The 19,700-nt window shown below is 56.7% G+C and overlaps 1 protein-coding gene across 8 annotated transcripts; it reads right to left on the reverse strand.

The window, feature by feature from the left end:
* Nucleotides 1-768: 768 nt before the first annotated feature.
* CARMIL3 (capping protein regulator and myosin 1 linker 3) lies at nt 769-19,197 on the reverse strand. 8 transcript variants are annotated; one of them, XM_084767481.1, is made up of 40 exons: nt 18,841-19,197; nt 17,225-17,319; nt 16,918-16,968; nt 16,743-16,802; nt 16,518-16,633; nt 16,237-16,334; nt 15,896-15,966; nt 15,723-15,796; nt 15,434-15,509; nt 15,260-15,348; nt 14,674-14,768; nt 14,357-14,443; nt 14,024-14,133; nt 13,809-13,886; nt 12,824-12,900; nt 12,643-12,747; nt 12,483-12,552; nt 11,969-12,050; nt 11,775-11,871; nt 11,603-11,657; nt 11,341-11,513; nt 10,879-10,947; nt 10,588-10,681; nt 10,384-10,482; nt 9,897-10,025; nt 9,552-9,665; nt 8,944-9,119; nt 8,091-8,178; nt 7,824-7,958; nt 7,503-7,566; nt 6,806-7,014; nt 6,168-6,268; nt 5,024-5,339; nt 4,579-4,707; nt 3,750-3,816; nt 3,546-3,635; nt 1,915-2,033; nt 1,592-1,766; nt 1,319-1,438; nt 769-1,200 (listed from the first exon to the last, which is right to left on the reverse strand). In XM_084767481.1, exons 1-40 carry the CDS (start codon nt 18,878-18,880, stop codon nt 1,172-1,174), a joined length of 4,122 nt encoding a protein of 1,373 aa, XP_084623607.1. In that variant the 5' UTR covers nt 18,881-19,197; the 3' UTR covers nt 769-1,171. The 8 variants fall into 8 exon arrangements, with proteins under 8 accessions (XP_084623607.1, XP_084623606.1, XP_084623609.1 ...); XM_084767480.1 differs by having other exon boundaries at nt 6,168-6,271; XM_084767483.1 differs by having other exon boundaries at nt 769-1,197; nt 1,328-1,438; nt 1,592-1,772; nt 6,168-6,271.
* Nucleotides 19,198-19,700: the final 503 nt, after the last annotated feature.

Genomic DNA, 19,700 nt, shown 5'->3' on the forward strand with positions numbered 1-19,700 from the left:
TTCTTGCCTCTGTGGCTACACTGCATGCACACACAAATACATAAAAACACAACACCCATACACATAAAATAAAAATAAAAACCTCCAGGAGGCTGAAGGTTGCTCAGTGGTTTGGGGGCACTTGTTGGTCCTGCAGGGAACCTGGGTTGGATTCCTGGCGCCCAATGGCGGCTCACAACCATCTGTAACTCCAGTTCCAGGGGATCTGATGCCCTTGTTTAGGCTCCACAGGTACCAGGCACGCATAATACACACGCAGGGAAAACATTCATACATGTAAAAAAAAAAAACACCAATATGTAAAGGAGAGCCGTGGTTCAGCAGGAAGCGGCTACCGCCACCAACCCTGAGGCCCTGAGTTTGACCCTGGAACCCACATGGTAGGAGAGGACCGATTCTTGCGAGTTGCCTTCTGACCTTCACATGAGAGCTGTGACACATGTGCTCACATTACACGCACACAAAGTAAAATGTTACAAAGGGTACCCGTAGGACAACACAGCATCCAATAGCATGTGTGAACACAGCAACACACATGTATACACACATGCACACACGCTTCCCTGGTACACTGGCTGGGGGCTTCTAATTCTATCACGGTGCCCAAAGCCGGAAAAGCTGGAAAAACACTGTTTCTTTTTTTTCTGTCACATCAGTCTTTGTTACAGCTCTGATTCTGCACATAACCCATAACCTGTCATTCTTGGTTAGCGGTTCTGCCATTCCATCTTTTCCTTTTTGAGCCCCAGACTCATCCCTGGGAGCTGTTCTTTCTTCACTTTCTCCAGCCGGGGCTAAACCGCGGCCACGAGAAGACGGTGAGGTGGGCAGAGACTAGAGGCAGACAGTGAGTTTGGTTTTGTTTTTATTATTCTATACAAGGGGGGAGAGAGCCCCTGGGCACAGGAGGGGCAGAGGTCTTCCCTTCCCCAGGGGAAGAGACAGCCTCTGCCCAAAGCTCTCTGTAGAGGCAGCTCGAGGCAGGTGTGAGGGCCTCTCTGCTTCAGGTTGCCTCCTCCCTTCCGGTCCCCACTCCTGCTCCCCTATGCCTGCTTAGTGGTGGTGCCCTGTAGGACGAGGGCTGGCAAGGGATGGGAGAACAGGGGTGGATGGGGCCTGAGTCCTTGTGAGGCACATGTCGAGGAAGGCTGGGGAGGGTGTCCAGCAGCTGTCAGTCTGTTCCTGGTTCACTGGTTCCTGCTGGGGACAAATCCAGGGAACCCTATTTCCTGGGCAAAGAGAGCCAGCCACCCAATGTTGGAGCTTGGAGGGACGCCATGTTGGACAGATCAGTGGGAAGGGGGACCTGTTGTCTCACCACAGGCACCTGTAGGGTCAGGTGGCCGTCTTCTCTCGGGCTCCAGTTTGTCACAGGACTGTGCTCGCCTTGTTCTCTTGGGCTTCAGGGGGGCTGTTCGGCGGCCCGGATCAGAGGGCGCTGGAATGAGTCAGAGCAAGCTTGGCACACAAGGGGGCTCACGAAGTGGGTGCTCATCCAGTCTTGCACTCCGTTTGTCCCTGCTCTGAGGCCTGGAAGGGGACCAAAAGCCCTAGGGTTCTCCCAAGCCCTTGCTCCAGGTAGGTGGCCGACCTTGGACTTCCTGCTCCTCTGGGTCCTGCTGTGAGCCCAGTCTCAGCCGGGGCTTGTTCGCTGCTGGGGCGGCAGGGCTGCTCTCAGCCTCCTCTCTGCCTCCTGGCACCTGGGGAGCCTTGCGGCCCCTGGGCACGGCCACTGGCTTAGGGGGACGTGGACCTACGGGAGGGTCCTGTAGCTAGCAGAGTAAGGAAGATGGTTAGTATCTGACTCCTTTAAAGGACCCTCCTCACCCACCACTGACTTTCAACCTGCCATTCCTGTCTTTTAGTATCTTTACCCCTTCAAAACACCCTCCCCGTCCATCTTCTGGCCTTCACCTTGGCATTCCTAGCTGGGACCGTCCTCTCTGGGAATAAGGGTCCCTCTTTTTCCTCTTCTCCATCCTGGGAAGCTGGGCTAGGGCTCTGGCAGCTGGGGTTGGGGGCGCTCTCCTCAGCTGGGAAGTAGCAGACAGGGAGAAGCTACAGAACCGGCCTTGCACAGAGCCCTCCTGCTCCTTTCCCCCACGATGCCCAGCGAGGCCAGGACACCCCACTCCGCCCCCACCCCACACAGAAGGTCATTTGTTCCAGCATCTCTGCCTCCCATATCTTCTTCTAGCCTCATATGTCCTAGCCACTCGTTCCCAGGATTGCTCTGAGGTCATCCTCTGGGCCTGGCAGGGCTCGGTCTTTTTCCTACTGGAACAGAATCAGGATAAAAGCTCTCCCGGGTCTACCGGGCACAGCTGTCTCGTCAGGACTGCAGTGCCCCAGGGCCCTGCCAAGGCTGCAGCCTGGAATTTTTCAGCACTGCCTGCAAGTCTGATGAAGACAATGGGGACCTTAAGGAGAGGTGGCCCTATCCTGTTTGCCTGTGACCTTAAGCCACACGAGCGAGCGCAGAAGTGGAGTACCTGTCAGATTCTGTGTCTGTCTCTCTGCACAGCACAGGGCCTGGCTACCGTGGTTTCATTAAATGAAGGATGAAATCCTGTTTTGGGTGCTTCATGTATCTAGTTTATGCTGGGGACAGAGAATCAGTAAGGCTGTCCCCAGCACTGGGCTGGCCTTGGAGAATGGAGCAGGTATGTGGGTGTGACAAGCCTTACACCAGTGCCACAGGAGAGAGGGGGGAAAGGACAGAGAGGAACAGGATGGGACGATGGGGGATAGGTAACGCTCAAACCATCTCTTCTCTTTTTCCCGTCCTCTGCCCTAGCCTAGGAGTAGGGATGAGGGAGGCGCCTGGGTCTCCAGGGAGATTTGGCTTGTGTTGAGACTGCCAGGAGCCATGCTCTAGGTTTTGGGGGATTTGAGTTGACACTGGGATGTCTAGCTTCCCTTTAGTGGCTTCTTATTAGGTTGAAGGTCTTCCGAACCCAGAAGGAGGGAAGTGTGACGCCCAGGATAAACCTCTTTCTCCTCTGACCCAATCAGAAAGGCAGAAAGCGAGTGACCTGCTTGAGGTCACAGGTGGCTGAGTGGGACTAGTGGTCAAGACGTCTACCGCCAAGGCAGAGCCAGTTCTGCTTCTTTGGGGTGCTTTCCTAAGAACTGTGAGGACACGGTGATAAGCAGGGTGGCAGTGTTTGATGACACAGCTGACACCTGCTGGCAGCCATGCTTGCCGCCCTTTCTCAGCTAAGGTGGGGAATGAGGTCTCACTTACAGATGGCATCTCTGTGCTGACAGTGACCAAGGGTACCAGCTGTCGTAGAGAATTCTCCACAACCATCCATTTCTCGAGTTGGCTAAGCCCTGAGGAAGCTACTGGTGCTCGGCAGAGCCTGACTCTGGATTAGGATGTTTGTCTTTTTTGGATGTATCTTTGTGGACACCTTTGAACACATTCACACCGTTGGCCTCCTACTACAGTCCTTGGCTGAACATTCTCCAGTGCAGGGGGCCATGGCCTTTTATCTCTTTGAGCTTTCAGTGCTGTTGGCCAAGAACATGGCTTTACCTACCTATGTGCCACGTGGCCTCTGCTCGGCGCATGGCGCTGAAACTTGGCTTGGAGCTCTGTGGGGGTGGTGGTGGCTTCCAGGCTCCAGGCCCTGGAGTTGGTGGGGGAGGGGGAGGGGGAGGGGAAGCAGAAAGGGAAAAGGGATGGGAAAATTAGGAGGCGTGGATGACACAGGGGCTAAAGGAGTGAGCGTGGCCAACCTCACCTGCATCATCTGAAGAGCGTCGTTTCTGCCAAGCCTGGGTACTGTCCTCCTGGTCTGGGCCTGTGCCCTAAAAGGACAGCTGAGTCAGGTTGTGAGAAAGATCTTGTCCACACAGGGACTACAGCTGACATAGAGCACCTGCCTCAAGGCTCCTGTCAGTAGTGTTACTAGTTTCTAGATACTTTGTTTCCAGAGAGTAGTGCCCGTATCACCTTGGGGGCATAAGAAGTTTTACACCAATGAACATACTGCTCTCTTAATAGTTATGTGCTGCAGAAGGAAATGAGTTTTACAAAATGCCTGTGTTTGGAAAGATGATAACGGTTAGGTCCAGACTAAATTTGAAAAGGTGAACTAATTTAAATAAAAAATACTATGGAAGTTATAACTAGGTGCTCATGTATAAGGTAAAAATCCACCACGAAGACTGTGACATAAGACACAAAAGACTGGAAAACAGAGCACTGAAAGCAAGTATTTTACGACCCTTACCCCTAGTTTACAGGCATTAATACAGTGGTTCTCAACCTTCCTAATATTGGACCCACTGACCATAAAATTATTCTCATTGCTACTTCCTATCTGTAATTCTGCTACTGTTACAAATCATACTGTAAATCTCTGTGTTTTCCAATGGTCTTAGGCAACTCCTGTGAAAGGGTCAGTTGGCCCTCAGGCTGACAACTGCTGCTCTGATATGTAAAGGGATGGGCCCTGGATTCCATGATAACAATGTGGAAAGACACCTGCCTTGTCCACCGACCACCAGGGATAAGAGGAGCGGGGTGTTGGAAGGAACCCACACTTGCCACCCCAAACCCCTCCTCACCTCTCGTTTTCCATCAAAGCTCCAACCTTTGGTTCTTCCCAAGCCAGGGAGGGCAACACCATGTACCCTTGGTTGCTGCGCTGTCCCAGCGGCTGGGGCTCCCTCCCCTGCCTCCAACCTCTCTGTGCCCTAGAACAAAGTCTCTTGTTACAGGTATGAGGGGTTTTCCAGGCGGCAGGGCAGGGGAGTTGGAGGGAGGTCTGATGTCTCAGGGAGACCCTCGTTCTTGGGGAAGCCCTGCCCACCCTCTGGGGGAAATCCTCCCGACGTCTTCAATTGTACACAGCATATTCTGGATCATTCTCAAGAAGAATTGAACTTGAATGACCAGTGTTCTGCAGAGCGCAGAGCCCTAGCATTCTCCCATGGAGGCTGTGCTAGGAACAGGGAGCCGGCCCTGAGTGGGCCAGGGGAAAGGGCAAAGGTGGCACTGTGCCTCGCTTACCATCTTCTTGCAGAAGGAAGATCCCCGGGCCCCTCCAAACCCAGGAAGGAGGCTGCTCTCCTCCTCTGGGCTCCAACAAGGAGATGAGTTATTGCCAAGGCTTGGGGGGTCTGGGCTGGGAGGGCTCTCCTGAGTTGGGGGTGGAGGTGGGGGTGGAGGGAGGAGTAGTCCGGCAGTGGGGGACCCTGGTCCTCTGTCCCCCTTGAAGCTCCGGGGCCGGCGGAAGTGAAACAGGCCTCTCCTCCTCTTCTTCTGGAGCGGAGGCAGTGGTGGCTCTGAGAGGCCAGGCCGCATGGTTCTCAGAGTCCGGGGGTAGCTGGGTAGAGTCGGGGGTGTGTTAGCGACAAGTGCCCCACACACAGAGCTCAAGGTGGAGCTGGAGGCGTGGTACGCACACCCCACGTGGACAACACGTACCCTGTCCTCTCTCACCTAGTCTGTCCTGCACTGTAGCCTGGCTCTCGGGCAGGGAATGCCGTCCATACTCTCTCTGCTATAACCTGAGTGTGGCCTCTTGAACCCAAACTGACTCTGTTTTCCCAGATCTCCTCCCCTAATTCCTTCTTTCGGCTTCTCCAAATGACATGACTTCTGTACAGTCCCTGGAGAAGCTGCATGACAGTGACAGAGTAAGAGTGTCTTACTGCAGAAGGGCACTCCATCTGGGGCTGTCACTCCTGACCTGTCTCTAACCTCAGATTCCAACCAGCAGCGAACTCTGGCTCCATATTCATAGTCTGGTCTGGGGAGCTTGAGGATGAGGATGTAGGGAAATTTCCCCCGAGAGGCTGGTTAGGGCAGTGGTTCTCAACCAGTGGGCTGCCAAGCCCTTCGGAGACGAACGATCTTTTCACAGGGGTCACATAGCAGATAGGCCGCACATCGGGTATTTACATTAAGATCCGTAAGAGTGGCAAAAATTACAGTTGTGAAATAGCAACAAAAATACTTTTGTGGTTGGGGGGGTCACCACAGCGTAAGAAAGTGCATTGAAGGGTTGCAGTGTTAGGGAGGTCGAGACGCACTGGGCTGGGGGTGGGGGGCACTGGGGTTGGAGAGACTTCCCTGGGAACTGGAGGACAAAGGGGTCCTTATAGAGCCTGCAGCCTGCCCGGGCGGGGGGGGGGGCGCATGTGTGTCATACCTGGAACTTTCGTCCATGACCCGTCTGCTGAAGAAGTCCTCCAATCCCTCATCTAGGCGGGTGGCCATCCCATTCTCCTGCCGAGGCCCAGGTACTGGCACCTGCTGGGAAGAGAGTCCGGTGCAGGAAGTCCCGCCTCTTGTCCTCCCAGAGGTCTCCAGGGCCTTTCTCCTTTGCACTTGGCCCCATGAGAGTCCACACTCCAGTTCCACAGGACACTTCCTAAGCTTAGAGGCTCTCGGCTTTATCCATCACCCAAATAAAGATGTCCCTGTCACTAGCTGACAAGATAGATTCGCGTCCCCCTTCCCTTATGTCCCTCCTTGTTACCCACCTCGTCCCTTCTTTTCAGGTAGGAGGTTATGTCTCACTGTGCTGTCCAAGCTGCTTGTGGATTTGTGGGCTCAAGTGACACCTCCTGCCTCAGCCTCCTGAATAGCTGGGACTCTACGTCTACGCTAACACACACACACACACACACACACACACACACACACACACACACACACACCCCAAAGACAGACACGTTGCTTATCAAGTCGGCTCCACCTCGTGTCAGTCTGGGTCCTAAAGCTCAGGGCCCTGGCTCGGGCCTTGTAGAGGAAAACCGGTTCTTTTGTAAGGCTTCTACGACTTACACTGGGCCGGCCAGGTCCTGGTGGGGTGGTCCTGGGAGGCCTCGGCCTCCCTTGTGTTTGATGCCTTAGCTTATAGCCATGAGTAGGTAACTCAGACAGGCCTTCCCAGGAGCCGCTTGCTGTGGGCTGGCTGCCTCCAAGTGCCGAGAACCAGCCAGGAGGGATCCCCAGGCTCCCCAGTTGGCTGTCCATGTCCTGAGGGCTCCCACCTGTGGGTGCAGTAGGTGTTACAGGGGGAATCCGAATGGAGGGGCAGAGGAGGGCTTGGCAGAGGGTGACACGCGAAGGACATCAGACCAGCGGTTCTCAGCCTCCCTGACGCTGCCACCCTTTAGTACAGTTCCTTGTGTTGTGCTGACCCTCAGCCATAAAATCATTTTCATTGCTACTTCATAACTGTAATTTTGCTTGCGTCTCTCTCTCTCTCTCTCTCTCTCTCTCTCTCTCTCTGTGTGTGTGTGTGTGTGTGTGTCTGGAGAGACAGCCATAGTGCTGGGAACTGAACTCTTTGTTTTTTGGTTGTGACCCGAGCCTTTTAATGGCTGAGCCATCCCTCCAGCCCTATTTTGCTATTTCTATGAATCATAAGGCAGGTAGCTGTGTTTTCCTATGGCCTTGGGTTGGGGGAGCGGCTTATGGAGGGGCCGCGACCCACAGGTTGAGAACCACCGCATTTGGCTGCTGCTTCAGGACTCACTGATGAAGGCAGACACTGGCCGGATCTTTCGGCAGCGCTTCTGCTTTTTGATGGCCATGGTGTCCTGTAGAAATGGAGACAAAAAGTGGGCCCAACCCTCACCTGGACTCTCTCACCACTCACCTCAGAGCCTTTTTCCTTTACAGTCTACCCTGCCTCAGGTGGCTGAGGCCATAGAATGAGGGAAGAGTGTGGTCCGGACACGGGTGGAGGGGGGGCTGGGTGCAGTGAGGTGGGGGTCCCGGAAGTGAGGGGGCAACAGTGGAGCAGGTTGAGGAGGAGGACTCAGGCGAAGGAGGGGATGGGAAGACTGGGGCTCACGATGTTGGTCCCAAGTTCATCGTCCGTTTCCTCATGGTCATGGTTCCTGCCTCTGCCTCGGGAAGATGGATCTTGCCCTTGGCTTGCTCCCCCTGGTGGATCTGACAGTGTCCTGAGCTGGGTCAGGTGCCGGGCCTGAGGAAGGGCAGACACCAATGGGACCCTGAAAACCATGCTCACCTCCTTGATCCCGGAGGAGGAAAGGGACAGAATGGTGGCAGGCAGCGGGAGGGCCTGAGTCCCCCTGGGCTCAGGGTGCTTGCTCACCAGGCTCTTGTGAGAGTGGTACAGTTCCTGCAGGATCTCATCCACGATGGAGTTGGTTAAGTAGGTGACGACGGAGAGCTTCACCTCGCTGTAGGGACAGGTGGGGGGGCGGGGCTGCTCAGCTACGTAATGCCTGACCCTGGGCCTCTGCCCCCTTCTCTCCCCAGCTGCCTGGGAATATGGGCTGGCAGGCCTGGCTGCCTATAGAGAGCACAGCTGCTGATGGCAGCAACCTTGGGTTCAGGACACCCACATCTCTACAAGGTACGTGTGGAGGGCCCAGGCTGGGATCATTTTAGCCGAGGTCTTTGTGGGCAAAGAGGAACTGAGGGAGGAGTGGGAACAAAGCAGCTCCAGGTCGGAAGCACCGGCGGCACGGAGCTGGGTACAACCGGGTGCTGAGGAAGCCTTGACCTGGCTGTAGCACATACGTACAGTGTAGCTTTCCCTTGCTTTAGTGAGTGGTGGTGCCTACACCCAGAGGGAGTGAAGGGGTTAATGAAGACTAGGGAGCAGGGAGCATAGTCATACTCCTGGTGTACCTACTTTCCTTTGTCCATGTTTCTGAGGAGGATGTGTTTTCCTTTGAGAAGGTACTTCCTGGTCTATATGTATATACGCCTAGCTATGGAGCACCCTGACCCCTTGTACTCCGTCCATCTCAGCACCCAGGTTTCTAGGGCAAACAGCAGTCAGACCCTAAATAGCATGGCTGCAATGGCTAAAGATTTGTCCCTTGTAATGGACACTTATCCATCCATTATTCATGGCTGATAGCTCTAAACTCCCTAAGTGCCCTGGGCCAAACCCTGCCTCATCCATCCATCCATCCCCGCCATCCGCCGCCTCTCACTCCAGCTTGTTCTGAATGTCCTGCCCCGCCTGCTCCAGCAGCGCCCCTCGGATGAAGTTCCGGGGCACAGTGACACGTTCCGCCACATTGCTCAGCATCTTGTTGTGCCCTTCTGCCACCCGCATGGCCACAGGGCACAATTCCTGTGTGAGGCTGACCATGGACTCCAGAATCACCTGGTGAGAGAGAAGGAAGGGGCCAAAGTCCCAAGTGGGGGAAAGATTGAGGCTAGTCCCGCAGAGGGAGTCTTCAGCCCATCTGTCTAGTCCCCCGTGGTCAGGCGAAGCGCCTAACAAGTCCACACAGCCAATAGTATCAGAGGCTTGGACACCAGGGGTCTCTGCCTCAGTCAGTGCCTGTCCACCATACCACAGATAGGGAGGAGGCAGCCCAAGGATCGGAATCCCAAAAAAGGAAAGGGGCTGGAGGTCAGGACCCAAGGCTTTGGCTAGCAGAAAGAAATAATTCTAACGCTAGGCGTCGAAGGCACAGGGGAGTATGGGGAGCCTCATCTCTGTTTCCTCCATGTTTTCTGGCGCCCTCGCTGACTTCTGCTTTAGTCAACACTGGGCTCCCTCCAATGGCCTCCTTCCTCTCCCAGAACTTGCCTGAAGCTCCTTGTCCACAGCTTTGGATACCTCACTGGCCACTGACTCCAGTCTCTGCCGCACAGGCCCGTCACTGGCCAGCACATGGCCCAGCTCATAGAGGCTGGGAAACAGCTGGGAAGGAAGAGATTCTCCTCAGAGGTCATAATCCGGCCCCCACCACGTCCCCAGGCTAGGAGGACAGAAGCGTGGGGCTGTGCTTAGAGGTTCCTGGTCTAGCATTGGGAGGTGATGGTGGCAGCGGTGGCAGCAGCGGCAGCGGCAGGGGGGTGGGGTGGGGTGGCGGGTGGGGTTCCTGGCCGACTGCAGGGAAGGTGGGGCTGTGGAAGGCTGTGGAGGGCTCACCGCCCGGGAGTTCTTGGCATCCTTGATGAGGTCCCGGGCGTAGAGCAGCTCATCTTGCACAGGCCCGAGGGGACACAGCCTCAGGGCCCGTACCTCCTCCTGCACACGTCCACACAGCCGCTGCAACATCTGGAGCACAGTGGCAGGAGTGGTAGGGGGTCCCAGGTCAGACCCTTTGGGCCTTGGAGGTGGTGGCAACATCTCTGCATGGCCTGGTTTCTCTTCTTGGAATGCCCTTTCCTAAATACCTAGTTGAGCCCCCCCCCCAAAGGGTCCTTTGTACCCCTTGGCATGGGGCTACCTACCCCTTGGCTGCTCTCTGCCTGTGTATATTTGGGCCCAGCCCTGATATCAGAATATCTTTTTTTTTTTTCATGCTCAGTCCAGTTGGGGGCGCCATGTGATCATGTGACGCCCATCCGTATGCTTCTGCACGTCACCCTATGTACCCTGCATGCCCCCATGGTCCTGGGAGGGAAATGTTTACTTGCTCGGCGCTGCTGGTCACCAGGCCCTGCTGCAGCCTGAAGGCTTGCTCCTGAGGGCAGGTCTGTGAGTGGTTGTTCCTCACCAGGCACCACTGGATCTAGAGCCGATGGAGATGGGTCGGGAAGGATGGGGGTTGAGCATGTGGGCTGCCTCTCTCTCCGCCCCTCACTGGTCCCACCCTGCTTAAGACACGACCTTTCACCTTCTGCCACACATCCTCTGTGCGCTCGGGGGCGCTGCGGTAAGCTTGGGAGATGTCACTCACGGGGAAAGACATGAAGCGCAGCGTGTGGTTGCTGTGGATGCAGTGGGGTGCGGTTAGGTTGGGGGGGAGAGGCAAAGAGGGGAGCCCCTCCACCCACCACTTCTTCTTGCTCCTTATTTCCCTGTCCCATAGGTTGGGGACCTGGAGTGTACCTAGGGTAGTTTAATCCCAGTCCTGGCACAGGGAGGCCGGGGGGCCTGCACCAGGACGGAGCTCTGTTCTACTCACCTCTCCAGGGCCCTTGCAATGTCCAGGAAGCCTAGGGCAGATGTGTTATTCCGATCCCATAGGATAGTTCTGGGGGAGGAGGAAGAGTTGTCATTATTCTCTCTGGCTCCTCCGTAAAGACCAGAAGTGTCACTATCTTTTTTGTTTGTTTGTTTGTTTTTGTTTTTCGAGACAGGGATTCTCTGTGTAGCCTTGGCTGTCCTGAAACTCACTTTGTAGACCAGGCTGGTCTCGAACTCACAGAGCTCCACCTGCCTCTGCCTCCCAGAATGCTGGGATTAAAGGCATGTGTGTGTCACCACCCCTGGCAGGTGTAGTCATCTTGGGGCGCCCTTTTGCCCTGATAACGAGGCTAACTCAGACACAGTCCCTAGAGTGGAGGGCACGGAGGCCAAAAGGGTAAATGTGTGTATGCGTCAGCAGGTTGGCGAGCTAGGCGGAAGGGCGGGGACGCGGCCTCACCGGAGGGAGGAGTTTATCTGCAGTGCCTTCGATAGCATCTTGGCCCCAATGTCCTCCATGCCGTTGCCACTCAGATCCACCTTAGCCAGGCAGGTGTTGCTGCCCAGGGCATTGATGAGGATACTGGTACGAAGCTTTAGTCTCGAGTCTGCCACGGACAGCGACTGCAGGGACTGAGTGGGCAAATGGAGGTTGGGGGTGGGGTGGGGTCGGTCTCCACTGCCACCTACCCCTAAGTCCCCTCCTAGGCCTGGCCACTCACACAATCCTCTTCCTGGATCAGTTGCACCAGCTTATGAAGAATCTCTTCCAGAGTCCTGTGGGGAGTTGGGGTCAGAGTAGGAGGGGAGGGGACCGGGGGCATGCTATTATCGGAGAAGGGTGGCCAGAGGTAATACAGTAGGACGGCCTGTGGGCATAGGAGGGGGGCTCACTTGGCCTTGACATTGAAGTTCTTTCCTAGGAAGAGATGCTTCAGGGACTTGTTCTTGCCAAGAGCAGGCACCAGCGTCAGGAGGTCGGAGTCAAACCCTGTTCGGTAGGTGGGAGAGGCCTCGCCTTAAGGCCCAAGGCCAACAGAAGTCTCCTCAGGGCTTCACCCCTGTGCTCAGGGAGCGAGCGGTCTTACCATTGTCAGACAGATCTAGGCTGCCTATACAGGTGATGGCCCCCAGCTGATCCTGCAAGGCCTGGGCTCCTGCTGAGCGGAGCTGCAGGGACAGGAAGTGGGGGTGAGAGGGCCGAGGACGGGTGGATGGATGAGGTAGGGGTTAGTAGGTTTAAGTCACTCAAGGACTTAAAGTCATACCAGGTCTTAGGGATAAAACTCTCTACACTGCAGCGGTCCTTAGGGATTTCTGCCCCCCCTCCCCCCACCCCACCCCAAAGCTGTTGCTCAGAGGACAGCTTGCTCCTGCCCTCTGCTGGGCAAGCCTGGCATCTGCCACCCAACACTTGAGGGGCAGAGAGTCTGAACGTGGATGGCCAGTTTGAAAGTGGTCAGGCCGGAGAGCTAGTCTCTCTCTGCTCCCCACAAGTGTGTGTGCGCGCGCGCGCACAGTGGGGTGGCAGCATAGAGCTTTCTTGACTGAGGGACACTGGTATGACAGCTAGGGGGGATAGGAGTAGGAAATGGGGCTCACCTCACAGCTACTAAGGTCCAGGTGCAGATCACTGAGGTGACTGTTGAGGGAGAGGCCCTGAAGAAGTGCCCTGGAGCAGGAAAGTCAGTAGCCCCACCTTTACCCTCTCCCACACTTCCACGGCTCCCCTGGGCATCCTCCAACTCTTCACCCACCCAACCTGAGGGCTTCCAGGGGTAGCCTTGTGGCTGACAGGTTGACATGGCTCAGGGTGTAGGCGCTGCTGAAGAACTGCTTGAAGGCTGGTGGGGCCTCCCGGCCCTTCCTGTGGAAACCCCGGAGTCAGTAGGGGAGGGCCATGGCCATGGGTTACATTACCCTTCCTGCACCCTTGCCCTTACCTGTGGGAGCAGCTGTTCCGAGCCAGGTTGAGGTAGGTGAGGTGGGAGCAGCAGCCATGTAGTAGGGCGCCCAGAAGCTGTGGAGAGACGCGGCAGATCTTGAAAGAACTGGGAAGAGCAGCCCCCCCCCCCTTTCCAGCCCTCTCCTCCAACACACTGCTGGCACTTCTCCCTCTGAGACTCCACTGAGAACGCCATTCAGCCTTTTTTTTTCTTTTTAAAAGATTTATTTATTTATTTATTACGTATACAGTGTTCTGCCTGCTTGTACACCTGCAGGTCAGAAGAGGACACCAGATCTCATTATAGATGGTTGTGAGCCTCCATGTGGTTGCTGGGAATTGAACTCAGGACCTCCGGAAGAGCAGTCAGTTCTCTTAACCTCTGAGCCATCTCTCCAGCCTCCCAGCTTTTTTTTTTTTAATTAAAGATTTATTTATTATATATACAATGTACAGCCTGCACGTGTGCCTGCCCGCCAGAAGAGGGCACCAGATCTCATTATAGATGGTTGTGAGTCACCATGTAGTTGCTGGCAATTGAACTCCCGACCCCTGGAAGAACAGATGGTGCTCTTAACTTCTGAGTCATTTCTTCAGCCCCCATCCCATTCAGCTTCTTAAAGCCCCAGATTGGTTTTTTTTTGGGGGGGGGCAGGCAGGACTATGGAGAGACTCATCTTTGTAAAACAGGACCACTGCTGGCTCCAAGGAGCAGTTTCTCAAGTTAGGGGAAATGCCTTTTCCTGCTAGTGAACACAGCCCTGTGCCAGGGATGGAGTGAGGGTCTATTTTTAGGCAAAGCTAGCCCCATGACCTTGTGATCTGAATAAAGGGCACACAGGACACATATACTACAGATGAGCCTGAAGTCAGCCTTGTAGCTTTGTCCGTGTCTGTACTCAGGGAAGGAGGGGGAGATGGGGCTCCCCTCCCAGGGTCTTTCAAACCTTTCTGTTCGGCTCCCTCCATCACCAACTCCTCACCAAGTCGATGGCACAGTCAGTCCCTGAAAGGTCCAGGTGTACCAAGGCATTGGGTTGGGCCAGGAAACTGTAGAGGGCCTGAGAAGGAAGGGCAGAGGAAGGGGAAAGGGGTGGCAGCATCTCCCTACCATAGGGGCCATGGGATAGGGGCTCCCTGGCCCCTGGATCCCAAGCACGCTTTTGTCGGTGGTTGAGGCTACATCGCGTGGACTCACATTGGCCTCGTCTGTGGCAAGCAGCCCAGGGTTCTTGCTCAGGTCCAGGTATCGAAGGGAGCTGGCAAAGGCCGGGTTGGCCCCGAAGGTTTGTCCCAGTGCCTGGAGCCCTGAGCACAGCGGGCACTGGGCTGGGTTGGCCCCCATCCCCACCTCATCCTCTCCATACACGACGATGGTCCCCCTCACTCCCTCCCACCCCCCCCCCCCCCGTGTGATTCTTTTCCCATCTCCCCATCCCTGGGATGGTGTGTGAGTGAGTGAGTGGGTGCATCTCTAGGGCTCAGGCAGCATTCGAGAAAGGTCAGAGGCCAGGGGTCCTGGTGTGAGTACCTCGAGGAGAAATGGCAGTCTTGGCCAGGCACAGTTTGGTGAGGCCAGTAGGGAAGCAGAGGAGCTGCTGGCTCAGGCTGAGGAGACCTGAGGAGTGGAGAAAGCGGGCGCCTGGTGGTGAGTGGCCGCCAGTGGGTGAATTGGTGTGGTCAGGCAGGGGCTGGCGTTGGGCATAGGCCTCGGGTCAAGGATGGAGGTGCTCGGGCTTGGGGCGATCATCAGGCTGCAAAGGCTCTCTGTTCAGACCTAGGTTGGGCTCTGGGCTGGGATAAGGGTCTGTGTAGCAGTAAGGGACAGGATTCAGGGCTGGGGCTCACCCTTGTCGTCGACGGGGTTGTGGGACAGAGTGAGCGCATGCAGCACGCAGCTCCCGTTCTCCCCAAACACCCCGGCCAGCTTCTGGACAAAGTCCCTTCAGGGAAGGGGAGGAAAGGATTTTGTCCTGAGCTGAACTCCAAGTCTTCAAGCCCTGGCTGTTCCCCCACCCCCACCCCCACCTCCTTCCTATCTGCCTGTCTTGGCTGTGGTTACAATGTTAGAGGTCCCCAGGACAGAGGAGCAACCTGGGGCGGACCAAGGAGTTTTTGTTTTGTTTTGCTCAGGAGTCAGTGGGAGGTGGAAGGTGGGGCTACATCCTGCATCCCATACCAGGAAGATAATGCTTTGGATTCTTAAGGCCGGAGCTGCCCACCACCCTGCTTGGAAGTTGCTGGGACATCAGGGGCTGAGACCTGAAATCTGGTTTGCCCTCTGGCTTGCTCTGTGCCTGTCTAAGCACCAGCCTCCACTCTAAAACGAGGAGCTAGACGAAACAGCCCAGAGCCTTAGGTCATGCTCTGACGGGCCAGGACTCGGAGACTCTAGGGGGAAGGTACCACTGCCCACGGAGGAGCCTGGCCTCACGTCTTAAGCCCAGCACTGTCCAGCACCAGCTCTTCGAGGCTCCCCGACTTGCTGAGGGTATGTAGCACCTGTTCTAGCACTTCTGAGCCCTGAGGACAGAGGGGGGGGGTCCCTGTAATCAAGAGCAAAGAAGAACGCTACGCTGTCCCCCCTTCCCCGAGTCCCCGTGCTTACCAGTCTCAAGTCTTTGCAGTAGAGTTTGGTAAACCACTGGTTGTAGGCCAGGGCTGCCACCATTAGGGCCAGGTCTCTGAGGAGATTGGATAGGACAAGAAAGGATGAGCTGGTGGCGGGGGTGAGAATGAAAGGACTAAGTAAAGCTAGAGGGGTGGACAGCGGTGGGCTGGAGGGTGGGAGCTGCAGGGTAAAAGCAGGGGCCATGGGTAGGGCCAGAGAGGGACCCTGGGAAGGGCAAGGCCGAGGCCGGAAGTTTAGGGGTCTAAGTTTCCGCCCATCTGCTTACCGGCTCTCCAAGTGGCTGAAATCCAAAAGATTGAACTCTCGGTTATCCTCAGCATGGTAGATGGTGTCCACATCCTTGGAGAGGTGGAAGTGGCTCACATCTGCTTCAGCCCTGTCCTCTGTCCCCTCCCTGTGGACCCCACCCATTCCCTGCCAAGTCCCAGTCCAACGCACCCATTGCACCTCCTCACGGCAGTGCAGTCCGTTGTAGTCGCACAGGGCAGCGTAGGTCTCAGAGAAGCCACCTGTAGGGCAGGAGATAGGCTGGCTCCTTGTTGACGGGGGGGGGGGGGGGGGGGGGATGGGAAATAGTCTCGGGCTTCAAGGTGTGGTCAAGGTCATTGCTTGGGCTAGTGACCCAGCTTCCTCCCATGCCATAAACCTCTTGAGGTCCAGGAGCCTGAAGTCCTCAGGACAGGCAAAGGGCCCCTCAGGCAAAACATCCATGCCCAGAGGGCTCTGGATATGGGCAGGGTGCTCCACGCCCCATGCTATTCATGTCTGCCCCTGCTTACCACACACACTGTGAGTGGTAGATGTGGAAGTTTCAGAGTTGGGAGATGTGTCTCGGGGCCCCTCTGGGGTGTCTGCGTTTCCACGCCGGATCAGACACCTGGAATAGAACAGATCCTCCCAGAGAGAGGTAGATAGAGGTGCTCCGTTCTTCCCCTATTAGGGTGTGTGAGTCTCCAGGGAAGAGCAGAGAAAGCATTCTTCTCCCAGGAGCCCAGAGCAACAAGAAGGAGAAATCTGCCTGCAGTCTAACCCTCTGGGAGACCCCTTGTCTGCCACTCACCCAGGGCCAGGGCAGACCTTGGAGAGGGCAGAGCTCACGTGCCGTGTCACCTGGTCCACGCTCTCAGCCGATGGCAGCCGCATGCTCACCATGCCTCTCTCAGTCTCCACCAGGATCTGGGGGATGGGGGGGGGAGGGGGAGAGATGGAAGGGGGAGCAGCAAAGCCTCAGATTTCCATTCCTTCTTCCAACTGGCCCAGCAGCGGCCTGAGACCTGGCGCTCACCTGGTTCTGACTGAGTGTGTTGAAGGCACGGATCTCCAGGACATTGAAAGAGCTTTCCACCTGGTGGGGAGCGGGTGGGGTGGGGTGCTCAGCTCCTGGTAAGGGCCTGTCATTAGACTTGAAGGGAGCATGACAGGCAACCCCCTCCACCCTTGCCCTGCTCAGCCTAACTTACCTTGGCAGGAACTTTAAGGGGAAAGAGGTGGAGGCGCCAGGAAGTCAGGGCCTGCAGAGTAGAACCACCTACCATAGCGTCTCGGGCCATGGGGGCTTTGTCCTCCTCCCTCTTGTAGCTTATCAGCTCTGCTCCGAGACCCCTCACCCCCTGCATCCTTCCTGCCCTACCTTCAGCTCCTGTACAGCAGCCCAGTCGGGTTCTGCCCTCTGCCTTAGGCTCTGTGTCCTCAGCACCACTCCAGCCGTTTCTCTTGCCCACCTTCCCTCCTATCTCCTCTCTTCCCCCAAGACCAACGCTCTCTCACCAGCACTCGGTCCTCAAACTTCTTGGGTTTTGTCTCCAGTTTCACACGGTGCTGCTGGAGCACAGCTCCCTGGCTCAGGCACCTCCGGATGCTGTCTGCAGATGGGTGGGACCTGCTCAGAACCTCTCTTTCCCCTCCACCCGACTCCACTTTCCAGAGAGGGACAGATGAGAGGAGAGAAACAGAGGCGAACAGGCCCTGGATGGGGGAGGTATGGGGCAGGAATTTTCCTTCTTGGTTGACTTTGTTATTGGAGGATAGTGGGGGAGAGAACTCTGGCTCCTGGTGTCCCAGAGTCAGGGGACAGTTGCTGAATGGCACCGCCTGTGGCGGCATGTCTTACACTTCTGAGGGTGTGAAGGATTTTTTTTCCCACCCATGCACTACAGCAGCCATCAACACATACACAGTGAGTCAGTGTGTATGTATGTGTGTGTAAGGGGGGGGGGCATTGGGAGTAGGCGACTGTACCCTAGATGCCCTGGGGTGAGAATCTGCCTTCTACTATGGCTGTATGCCTGTCTTCTGATGGTGCCAGGGAACCCAAGGATGGCATTGGTGGGGACAGACAAGTGTGAATGAGTGTTGGCTTGCAGATGAAAGGGGCACAGTGCCAGACAGTTCTTGTGTGGAGGGTGGGGCGAGAGAAGGGTTTGGTGTTTCAATGAGCCTGTTACCCATCTCTGACAGAGCCACCCAGTTACCTCACTCTGAGTGTGTGTGTGTGTGTGTGTGTGTGTTAGAGTATTGCATATATGCGGCGGGGGTGCAGTTTCTGTAAGACGTGTGTACGCACATCTCAAGATTGTGCTTCTAAGTGCATGTGTGGGTGTGAGAGATCTTAAGAGTGCAATAGGGCTCTGAGTATCCTTGAGCGTCCTGCTTTCTGTATGGGCTAGCCTGTGCTCCTGCCTTTGAGGATCAGGGTCGTGGTAGTGCTGCGGGGTTGGGGGATTAGAGAGGATACATCTGAGAATCGCTGATCCAGAGAGGTCTTGAGGTGTGGGTGGTGGGTAAGAAGAGGGCAGGCTGGGACGGGGACTGTGGGAAATGAGCCGCAGAAACCCTGCTTTTGGTTTTAGCTTCAGTTCGGGGGGCGGGGGGGGGCTCTGCCCTGACTCCCTCCAGTGCCCCACTGGCCTAGGCTCTGCCGGGCTCAGAAGGGCCTCTCCGGGGCCAGTTCCGGGGCGGGGCCGGGAGGAGGGAGGGTGTTGAGATAAGCAGCAGTCAGGACCAGGGGCAGCTCCCAACGCCTGGCCCCGCCCGGCGAGGGTGGGGGAAAGCTGGGACTCTCTGGAGGGAACACTGGATGCCTTGCGGAGGGGTGGGTCAAGAACGCAGAGAGTCAGCCCCTAAGAGAGCCAGGGAACTGCACCTGTCACCAAAGAGCGGGACGGGCGGCTCCGGGACAGGAAGGTTTTGATAGGGTGAGGCGAGTGGGGCAGAGAAGGATGCTCCACGGAAAGCAAAGCTAGGACTGAGATGCAGAGGAAGGGACTGGCTAAGAGCGAGGATGCGTGAGGGGGCGGGAGGCGCCGGGCTAGGGTGTACCGCAGGAAAGCACTGGGTCTGGATGGTCGCGGACCGGGCGTCCGGAGATGAAGGCAACCTCGTACCTTGCAGCTCGCGGGTGAGCTCCACGCTGGCCTTGGCCATGGCGGCCGCCGCTGCTGCTGCTGCTGCTGCTGCAGAGGAGCCGCCGCCGCCGCCGCCTCCCGAGAGGCGCCGCACATGCTAGTCCCGGCTCCGGCAGGGCCCGGCGCTGAGCGCTGCAGTAGCGGCGGAGCCCGCTCCCGTCAGGGGCGGCTGCGCGAGCGCTCCTCCCCCCGGCTACTGAGCGCTGGGTCTCCCGCCCCTCTCGGAGAGTTGGCCAATGGAGCATGCGCGCTGAGCTTCTGAGCCGCGTGAGACCCCGCGCGCGCTCGCGACGACCCCTCCCGCGGGCTACCTCGTGAGAAACCCAGAGCGCGGAGCCTGGTGTCCGAGCTATCTCAGGGGGCGGGGTGCAGCGTTTCCACTTGCCTTGCCACCCACGCCTCTGCCACCCGGCTCGGAATCTTCAATTTCTTTGTTTATGTGCCTCAGTACCCGTCCCCGGTCATCCTTGGATGGCCCCGCCCTCCCCCGCCCTCCAGCTCAGGAACCGTCCAGTTCGTCCTTGCTGACCCTGGAGGGAACTCTGAATCAAGGGCGATGCTGCTAGAAGACCTGCCCGAATGTGCGGGAGGGAGTTGGTTCTTTTCTGCTAGCTAGTCTAGTCTCGGGGATCCCCGTGGCGTCCTTGGCACCGTCCCTGGGGTGTGAGGCTAAGAGTAGCACCTGGGAGTTCCCGAGCCACCTCCCCCCCACAGCTGGCAGGCAGCTCGGCGGCAGGCAGCCACCTCCACCCTAGAGCTTCAAGCTCAGGCCTTGGAGACAGGGAGGAGGGCTGGGGAGATTCCAGAGATCCGGCACCGCTCAGACTTCTCAGATACAC

This window comes from Acomys minous (genome assembly GCF_964271855.1).
Source record: "Acomys minous genome assembly, chromosome: 18".
NCBI classification, from domain to species: Eukaryota; Metazoa; Chordata; class Mammalia; order Rodentia; family Muridae; genus Acomys; species Acomys minous.